Below are 11,096 nucleotides of genomic sequence, written 5' to 3'. Positions count from 1 at the left end.
TTCCATTTTGTTTTAGTTTCTTCTTTCTAGAAGAGATTAACAATTCCTAGAGTTAGTGATTAAAACAGTACTTATTTTAAACATACTTTAATTATTTATATATGCTTAAATTAACCGTTCAGTAAATCCACATATAGGTCACCCACTGTGTTATGGTCTTTCTCAAATAATTTGTTTTCAAAGCCACACACACACACAAAAGCCTCTATTGAATTTTCTTTTTTTCTTACACACACACACACACACACACACACACATACAGAGGAAAAGGCAGAGGCAACTAAAGTAGGTAGGGAGGAAGGCCACCAGGTCTACAGAATACTTTTTATGTAACTGTCATCTGATTAGGGACAGTCCCTGATTTTGGAATTGCATGATAATGTAGTCTATTATCCTATTGTATTTTGAAAAATATATTTGAAACATATGATTGCATAAATTTATATGGTAAAATAAAAGGACCTTCATTTAAGTATATTTCCATACTTACAGGAACACACTTCTAAAAAATATGTACAGTTACAACAGATTAATATTTGCAGAGTGTGGGAAACTACATTTGATTCTAGAGAAATCCAATCTATACATTACCTGAGATGTAAAGCAGGGGTCTTAAAACCTAAAATGCTTATATCTTTTAAACCAATTAAAGAAACATACCCTCTTGCAAGGCAGAATCATCCTGAGAACAAGGATAATTGATACTCTTCCACTGTTTGGGTTAAAGATGATTAAACATTTAAACAAATGCAGGTTGTGAATACTACTATGTATACCAAAAGCCCAAGCATTTTTTTGAATTTAGAAAATAATTCACTATGAATAATTTACTGAAGTAGTAAACCAACACACAGTGCTTTACAGTTGGTATATATCATCACAGAAAACTGACATGGTACTAATTTAAACCCTGAAATTTCTTATTGTAACTCAAATTTGGACATTTAAGAGGTTAGGAAATGCAACAATAATGATCTACTTATCTAGAGGTCAGATTTTCTACATCCTCAATTATGTTGAAACCTGGCAATGATAACAGAAAAAGGATTTTAGGACTATCATCACAGAATCCAAGAACATCATTCAATGGGTTTCATGTTAAGATAAACTTAGATCAGGTGTTAACATAGAACTACTAATTTAATCAAGAATGTTAATTTACTGAGCTTGAGTTAGAAAATAAAAATATGATACTGCTAGAAATTCAAACCAACCAACACTGAGAACTAATGGAATCAGCAATTTCAGAAGCATTTCAGTAACTGCTGATGGCATTATGGCATTATAACATGGTACATTATGTTCTTAATGAAGAGTAAAAATAGTTAAGCCATGTTTACTGTACAATTTAAAAGGCTGGGGTAATACATTGCATTTTAGAAAAACTTCTGACCAAAAAAACAGTGAAAGAAAAAGAAGGCTTAAAAGAAGCTAACCAATGATCAGAAAGAATAGAAGTTCAACAACACTTATACCTGTAGTAACAAGGTAGGATTCTCACCTTTTTCTAATTTACTTTTCACTTCATATAATATAGTGTAAATAATTCATTTTTATTACCTAAAGAGATCTCTCCCATCTAAATAGTATAAATCTGTGAACTTTGTTTTCATTAGCCTTTCATGGATATAGTACTTTAAAAATCAAAACATCAAAGCCTATGGGTTTTATTTACATATGAAATACTAAATATTCTGGATCTCTAAGATTAAATTATATTCAATATAATTTTTGGTAAAACGTATTTTGTATTTTAAGTTTCTGGGAACTGCTAATTCATATACGGTGTACATTCATAGTAATTCTCTAATAGAAGGAACGTTTTATTTTATTAAGATGTGAAGACCTTTTTATCAACTATTAAGGTTGACATATTTCCTGTAGGTTTCTAGAACTGGAATAGCGTTAGAATGTCTAAGCACCCACTAGTTTTAGAAATGATTAGAAAACCATGGGTCCCTGTATTTGTTAAACTGAATCACCTGGCAGTAAAATTCAGTTAAGGCTCTTGGCATGGGTGCAACTTCTTCCCACTCAGACCTGCTGCTGTGGTAGACCTGCACTTCATCTGTGATTTCATCTGGTGCATAATCACCACCTAATATATAAATTTTATCTTCAATTCCAACTGCACCTGCATTAAAGCCTGCACATTCAAAAGATCCTTCACCCTTCCAAACACAAGTATCTGGACAAAAACTATAAACCTTATAGGTGGAAAGGTCACATATATACAGTGTGCAGTTTACTGGGACAGCTTTAATTAGCGTTGCATGAAAAAACTGCCCAAACTCTGCTACTAGTTCAGACCACTGATCAGTCGTAGCATTGTATTTAAAAAAGCAATCAAGTGATGGGTTAAAGGCATCTGTAATCTCTACTTCTGATCCAAGGACATAAATTACGTTTTGGCATGCACTTGCTTCAGGATAGTATATGCCTCTGGGTAATGGGCTAACAGATATCCATTCTTTGGAAAGAGGGTTGTAAGATTCAACATCTAAGAGACTTCTAATGTCCTGAGATCCTCTAGTCTTTCCACCTATGACAAATAATCTATTGAGAGCCATAACTGATGTATGCATGGTTCTTGGTGTTTTCATAGTCGATACCAAGAAGAAATCATTTTTGACTGGACAGTAGCACCAGGTTTGATCAGTGGCATCATGATAGGACTCTGCGATATGGAGCCTAACGGTTCTACAACATGTCCCTTTGCAACCACCTGTCAAGAATATTTTCTCTCCATAACTAGACAGACTAGATCCTGGCAAGTCAATCAGGTGTGATTGTGACAGTACCTTCCATGAATCAGTTTTAATATTATAGCAAAATGTATATTGACTTTCTCCATTTTCCTCAGTTTTGTGAACAAATATATATTTTTCAGTTGTGGATGGTCGAGCATCAGGGAAAAGTCCACCAGAACCTTGCACACGCTTAACTGCATCCATGATTATGTCAAAACAGTCTGTGCTTTTGAGTAAACACTCTTCACTGAGCAGACAGTCTTGAAGTGTCTCCTCAGATAATTGATGTAATCTTACTTTTTTAATCAAATGAGGCAGATGCTTTTGCCTTGATTCTAAGTTATGTTTAGTCCAACTAAGGACAACTTTCAGCACGGTTTCTTCTTCAGGAACATTTAATTCATCTGATTCCAGACATTTTTGCAGTACTCCAAAGTTCATCTCTAAGAAATCACTGGATTTAAATACTAAATAAAAGTGATGTTGTACAAAGTATAATGCATGATTAAACAAACGAGTAGAGCCATAGCTATCTGATATAGATAATAACTGTAAACAATTGACAAGATTAATACTTTTTATTAAAAAGTCACTGCAGGCCTTGGATAGGAAGGAAACTTGGAGAAACGATGCCAACTGGAAGAACATTTCCACATTATCATCTGTTATCTTTGTTTTTCCAGTATAGGCATAATCAAGAAACGCTTTAACTGCTTTGGAGGACAAATTAGTAATGGTAACACTTCCACCATCTCTTTCTTTCATGTTCACTTCAAACATAGCCCTGCAAAAATAAAGAACACAGAACAACAAGTAAACAGGAATAGTTTATTCCATAACAATTTCAATATTATCTTAAAGAAGTTTCCTTATCTTATTCCTTCCTATATTTACGAAATATATTTTTAAAGTATCCTAATAAATTATTTTAATATCTAGAATAGTTATACACGATACTATTTATCTGTTAAACATATGTATTACATAACTCCCATGTTGCAAAATATATACATTATAGTTAAGCTACATTAACTAATCCAAAGAAGACTATAAAAAGATTCAAATTTTATATACTGATTTCATGTTTTTATATATTATTCACAAAATTAGGGTAAAATCTCTCTAATGGCAGAATTTCTTTATTTATGGGTTTCTTAATATTAACTGTGCAGGTACTAACTAAAATTACTTAAAATATATAATGCTTTTGGGTTTAGGATTTAAAAGTCTCTTTCAAACTAATTTTCATTTTGGCAGTAGTGAAACATGAAAGATGGAATACAGTGAGATATCAGATATATCCAATGAATCTGCCTGTGTGGGGAAATCCACCAAATAACATAAACTTAAATACACATCTAAAAAGACACATTTCATACAGTACTTGAGGAAAAAGGGAATGATTTCATAAAACTAAACAACAACAGTGTACCACACCAAGCTAAAGGCTAAAAATAAGTTTTCATAGAAATAGCCACTGAGAGATGAAGATGGGTCCCCAGATTTGAATAATTAGACCAGCTTGAAAGTTCTTCATAAGTTCTAATTTATCCCTACATGGTAAAGTTGATAGAATCTAAGGAATTGAGAACTTTTTTGGCTTAGTTTCAGCAAAAATATAAATTATTTGGAAATGCTTGGGCAGGAGACTAAGATGTATTTTACTACTGGTTTTGGTCAGAACAATATTGCTATCCATTCTTATATTAACTTCATATCCAGAGTCATTCATTTTTACGCTTTAAACAAACCCATTATGGTAGTCGTCAATGGAACAGCAAATGGAGATTAAGATTAAAGTAGAAAGAGCTACAATAAAGAACCAAGGAATGCCAGTTGAGCATTCACTAAGACTGAAGATCAACTGGTTTTGGATCTGGTTTAATACTGCTTTGTATTTGTGCAGTACGGTCCAGGATGCCTTTGTGAGCAGTGCCCCTAGGTGCCCAAGTACTCCAGGCGGAAAGCAATTTAATTAGAGTCTACTCTAGAAGATAACTAAAGCTGTTTAAGGAGCAAGGGAACTGTTTAGGAGCGAACTGAATTATATAAGGGCCCTCCAAATACAGACTACCCCTTAGGAAAAGGAAGGATGACATAGTACCTTCCCACTAGGCTACTCAATACTTCTTAATACAAAAACAAATACAGATAGTTACAAAATTATATATATGTCACACATTATGCAGGGTGTTTCAATAATGTATATCAACTTAGAAATATTAACCTGTACTAATAATTATATTAGGTTATTAAGACACCTATAGTCAGTTTAGGGTAATATTAAGAGCATGGCCTCTAGAACCCACTGCCTGTGTGGGTAACTAGCCTCTGCCACTTATTAGCTGTGTGACTTTGGGGAGGTGACTTTATTGTGCTTTAAATTCTTCATCTGCAAACAGGGATATTGGTAGTACCTATTTCACTGAGTTGTGAGAGGAACAAATGAGTTAATTGATGCAAAGCATTAACTGTTATTGTTATTATTTTAAGAAAACAAATGTTTTCTATCAGATTTTATGTGTTTTTAATTTACCATCAGCTTCCACATTATGTTTGAGAAGATACGTGTAAGATCATATTTCTATACTTCATCCTACTCATCTTTAAAGTACCCATTAACATCCCTCTCAGATTTACCATGTTATCATAAAGTGGTTACACAATATGTGTGATTCCTTTTCAATCTTCTCTCCAATAATTTTACATCTCAATAACAATTTTCATTTTCCAAAAGCATTGTGAAGGGCATTTATCATACATTGTGTACTTTTCTGCTATTTTTATTTTATACTTTTCCTCCCAATACTCCAGTCAGTTTGATCATAGCACTTATATGAATTAGTGGCCTTATCATACAAAAGTGTAAATTATAGAATTTCCATCTACATTTATACATATTTTTATGTGAACTGTGTACTCAGTAAAATACAACATATTATATAGGATCTAGGTCATTATGAAACTGTCATTTGTGTTACTTCAAAACAGGTGGAAACTTTTAAAAATATACTGTTCTAACAGTTATTTAAAAAATTTAAAGCCGATCCATAGAAAGCTAGGAGTAAGCTGAACAAAATACTATGGACAAAAATATGTGCAGATACATTTAATTAATAAATAACTTCAATATGAAGAGTAGAAGACTGCCAATTCAAATGCTTACATGAACGTCTTATTTTTTTAACATGAAAACATTACAGGGAAATCAGGCTGTGTGTTCATACCAGATTATGTCCATTTTGATTAGATTTGGAAATAATAATAATAGTAATTAACAAAATTAATTGAATGAAGTAGGCACAGTCCTAGCCATTACATATACGTTATTTCATTTAACCGTCATAATGACTCTATGAGTTAGGTTCTATTTTTATCATCTTAATTTTTTACAAATAAGGAAACTGAGGCCTGAAGAGGTTAAGTAACTTGCCTAAGGTCACATGTCTAATAAGTGGTGGAGCTGGGACTTAGATTTAGGGCACATGTATTAAGATGCCAAGAACTTAACCATTATACTATACAGCTTCCTGCGATGAAGAGGTGACATGAAGGATAAGGGAGCAGAAAAGAGTCACTTGGAAGAAAAGCTGGAGTAGAAGAGAGGTGGGAAGAAACTGGTGTAACCTGATTCTGGCAGAGCATAAGAAGAGTTAGGGCCCCAGTGGAGTTGGAAGAAGAAGAACTTAGGTGACCTGAGAGAAGAAGTGAAAAGAATGGATGAAGACATACAGTCTAGTTAGGCCAACAGCTAGTTCAAGACTGTTGTCACCTCCCTGTCCCCAGTAAACCATGATGCAACACTGAGCCATTGTTCCCAAATTCAAAGCAAGAACCTTACAGGAACAGTGTTTAGCAAGTAGTAAATATCAATAAAGTTTTGCTGAATGAAGTACAGTCTATAAGATTTACTCTAGAAGGCATTAAGAGTAAGGTCTCATTAGACGTTGGTAGTAAAACAGGAGTTAAACTTAGGATTAAAACCAGTATAAGTCAACTTGAACCTAGGTGTTTCTATGTCTTAAATCTTACTTTATCATTTATTTATTGGAGATTGAAACCCTTTTTACTTCAGATAAAAATTGCTTCCAAAATTGAACATAATGCAAAATACTGCAATTAGGATTTAAGTTTATTGCAGTATGACTAAGAGGGCTGAAGACCAGGATGTCACCAAGACAGGCCTGTGTGTCTGTAGACCAAGAGGCCTCACAGGATGATATGACCTTGATAACAGTTACTACAGTACTAAGGTCAGGCATCTGATGTGTAACCCTGCAGAATCAGAAACCCACTGTCATCGCATAGATTCTTACTGTGTCATGACTAGGACATTCCCTGCAGGATGATCTAAATGGGGAACCAAATTATATTCGGATGGTTGTTTGGAATCAGAACAAGTTTGGTGCTCTCCAGAAAGGCTTCTGGAGATATTTCCCTACTACAGGAATATCTTTGCCAAAGAGAGGAGAAATCTTGAAATGTCTGGGTTAGAGTCCCTCTCCCCCAGATAATCCATGGATACAATACATGACTGAAATTTATTTTCCTCTCAGATTCTTCATTTTCTTTGAACTTTGCTTCCATTTTTGATCAACCTGTCCTTTTCTCTTTTCTAAATGATACAGTAAAGGGATCCCCCAAACAGAACTGACCCCAGATCAAAACAATTTTTTTTTTTACCAGAAAATTTCAAGGGACTAATGTTCCATAGGACTCTGGGAAATGCTGTCCTGGGAAGACCTGAGCTTTAAAAAAGGTAGTCTTAAATTTTCATACTCAAAATCATTAGTTACTCTTAGCTTCTTATTAGCTTTTTTTAAGAACTAAAAATTAGTGCTGCATGCTCCTGTGGGGGAAAAATTGAGTATAGTTATAGAAAAATAACATAATTATCCGTATCATAAAATATGAGGCATAGATAGACAAGGAAAAGTACCTGAAAAAGTCACTGCATGCTGCTAACACACAACGATGACATGGGATTATTTCATCTTTCATGATTATTTTGAAATCATAAAAGACATTTTGTTCTCTAAAATTCTGCAGTACACTTAAGACTTTCTGTCCATGATCTTCTGACACAAGGAAGTTGTTTTTCTTCTCAGATGGAATTCCATTACATGAGTTTCGTCGATTGAAATCATATGAATTATCCATAGCCAATTCCACCTGTTCTTAGAACTGGAATGAAAAAAAAATCACTGATGCAGTAGAGTCCTAATGAAATTTTCAGACTCAAACATTTGCCCTCTTATTGTCAATTACACAAAAATGCTCACAAAGAACAATTATAAGATAGTAAACTTTGTTCTAAACATTTGTTTTCATATTTAATAATAAATTCCTTTTAATTTTCATAAGTGTTGAGCTCACTGGGATAAAAAGTATATTATTAAGGGATAATATTCAAGGCTATATAATTGTGTTAGATAGCAAAATTTATAAGTTGTATAAATAGCTTATTTAGGATCTCAGTACATGACCAGTCTTATTGTTACACATAAGAGGTAATATTTATACAGTAGTTATCATTTGGGTATATACCCAACACATCCCTCTCCCCTCTCATCCATTTTCTTCTGGTAGCAAAGCAGATGTTAAAATACTGATTTTGAAGCATAGGTATATGCCTTCTGAGGTTAGCCTTTACAAGAGAATTGATTGAAAAAGATCAGAGCGCTAGACTGTATTAACTACTGTAGTTACAGCCTTTAGTAAGGAAGAAAATGGTAAGCATTGATTCAAACTGGTCTATTTGAAAGCAGGAAGGAAAACAGCAGGAAGGAAAAAAGCAGGAAGAAAGGCGTTTTAAACATGAAGTCAGAAATCAAAGATATTTTAAGGTCAGACAATTGTGACTTTCCCAAACTGCAAATTTGGCTCCAAGCATAAAAGTTTGTACCACCAAAAGCAAGGAAGTGGGCAACAGAAAGTAAAAGGAGACTGGGAACTAGAGGAGCCAGAGAAAGAGGGAATCTTGATTCCTTAGCATATTTCTGTTCTGGTTATCTACTGCTTTGCAAATCACGTCAAAACTCAGTGGCTTCAGACAACAATTTATTATTATCTCTCATGGTTCTGTGGGTTTAGCTGGAGCTTCTCACTTGGGGCCTTTCCCACGGCTAGAGTCAGATGGCAGCTGTAGCTGAAATCTCAAGACCTGACTGGGTTAGAGGTCCAATATGGTTTCTTCATTCACATTTCTGATACTTCAAATGGAATGGCTGAACAGATGATGCCCTGTCTCTCTTCATGTTGGCTAGCTTATACTTCCTCATAGCATGGCAGTTTCAGGATAGTTAGACTTTTTGGCTTGGTTCTCCAAAAAGGGATCTTCTAAGATGACCAGGTAGAAATCAGACACCAGAGAAGTAGTCTGAATGGTCCTACAGCATCAATCAAAGCTCCCTTCTAGGACTGAGACAATCTACTGCTGTGTTGTCCAATACAGTAACCATGAACCATGTTTAGTTATTTAAATTTAAATTACTTAAAATTAAATAAAATTAAAAATTTAGTTCTTTGGTTGCTCTAGCCATATTCCAAGAGGTCAGTAGCCATAGGCAGTGTGATGGTTAATTTTATGTATCAACTAGACTGGGCCATGGGGTACCCAGATTGGCTAAACATTATTTCTTGGTGTGTCTGTGAGAGTGGTTCTGGATGAGATCAGCATTTGAATTGGTGGACTGGGTAAAGCAGATTGCCCTCTGTAATGTGAGCGGGACTCATCCAACCCGCTGAAGGTCTGAATAGAATAAAAGGCTGAGTAAGAAAGAATTCTTCGTCTCTGCCTGACTGTCTTTGAGTTGGGACATTGGTCTTCTCCTGCCTTTGGACTAGGAGTGGAACTATATTATCCACTCTCCCGGGTTTCCAGCTTGCTGACTGCAGATCGTGAGACTTCTCAGCTTCCATAATCACATAAACCAACTCCTTATAGTAAATCAACCAATCAATCAATCAATCAATCAATCTCTCTCTCTTTTTCTCCAGTTGGTTCTGTTTCTCTGGAGAACCCAGACAATACGTGTGCCTGGTAGCTATCGTATTGTACAGCACAAATATAGAGCATTTCATCATAACATAAAGTTCCATTAGATAGCTGATGTACTGTGTGAAGAACAGTGTGCATGTCCGTGTATGTGTGTGTCTGCATGTGCAGGGAGGAGTAATAGGATGTAATTGGCAGTATTACTGGAAAAATAAGTTACTTGCAGTAGTTTTGTGAGCAGTGTTCTGAGTAGCTGTTAGCAGGGAGATATGTTAAGAATGAGAGCAGATGTCATGCAGGATGAGAAATAATGACAGGCTTAGGGCCAGTTCTGACGAAAAGGCAGAAAACAATTGTATTAGAGTTCTCTAGAGAAATAGAACCATTGGACCAATAAGGTATATATGTATACTTAGATATTTAGGATATATTATATAGATGGGAAGTCTATATATTATATAAAGAGATTTATTATAAAGAATTGGCTTATACAATTATGGAGGTCTCAAAATCTGCAGTTGCTGAGTTGGATACCAAGAAGAGGCGATGGTGTAGTTCCAGTCTGAAGCCAAAGGCCCGAGAACCAGGACAGCTGATGGTATAAGTTCCAGTCTGAAAGCCAGCAGGCCTGAAACTCAGGAAGAGCTAATTTTTCAATTCAAGTCTGAAAGCAGGAAAGGACTGATGTCTCAGCTCAAACAGTCAGGCACTAGGAGTTCCCTCTTACTCAGCCTTTTTGTTCAATTCAGGTATACAATTGATTAGATGAGGCACACCCACATTGGGGAGGGAAATCTGCTTTACTCAGTCTACCTCCTCAAATGTTAATCTCATCCAGAAACACCCTCACAGACACACACAGAATAATGTTTGACAAATGTCTGGGCACCCTGTGGCCCAGTCAGGTTGACATATTAAATTAATCACCACAACAGTGCAAATCTTTACTTCAGAATGTTCATGACATATTACCTAGGATGGAAAAAGAATATTCCAAGTTAGAGTGGGGTGTAAAGATAATTATATATGGCCAATGTCTCAGCAGTAATTCTTCACCTCACAAGGCATACTTCTCTTAACTCTCTTGTAAGATTGTTTTTAAAATTATGCATGTTCTTTCCTCCTTTTCTAAAAACTATAAAATATATAGATTTGAAATATTGGCTTGTTTAAAAAATCATATATCTTCACAAGGGTATGATGTAATGTGAAATGGAAGAAAGAGCAGGGCTTTAGAATCAGATAGATTTGAGTTTCAATGGTGGTTCAGTAATTTGCTTGGGATATATCTGAGGCATGTAACTTCTAATCTCTGATTGTCTTTTTCAGCATCTGTAAAATGGGGATAA

The 11,096-nt window shown here is 34.9% G+C and overlaps 1 protein-coding gene across 2 annotated transcripts in view; it reads right to left on the bottom strand.

Moving 5' to 3' along the window:
- Positions 1-286: 286 nt before the first annotated feature.
- The window catches only part of KBTBD3 (kelch repeat and BTB domain containing 3), a 34,925-nt gene continuing 24,115 nt past the window's right edge, over positions 287-11,096 (bottom strand). For both annotated transcript variants that reach the window (XM_058545309.1, XM_058545308.1), the window contains 2 exons: positions 7,690-7,934; positions 287-3,534 (listed from right to left, as the gene is read on the bottom strand). In XM_058545309.1, the coding sequence (XP_058401292.1) occupies positions 1,932-3,534; positions 7,690-7,910 (1,824 nt within the window). In that variant the 5' untranslated portion in view covers positions 7,911-7,934 and the 3' untranslated portion in view covers positions 287-1,931. The remainder of the gene's footprint in view (positions 3,535-7,689; positions 7,935-11,096) is intronic.

This window comes from Diceros bicornis, chromosome 7 (genome assembly GCF_020826845.1).
Source record: "Diceros bicornis minor isolate mBicDic1 chromosome 7, mDicBic1.mat.cur, whole genome shotgun sequence".
NCBI lineage: Eukaryota > Metazoa > Chordata > Mammalia > Perissodactyla > Rhinocerotidae > Diceros > Diceros bicornis.
This window is presented reverse-complemented; position numbering and strand designations above follow the sequence as displayed.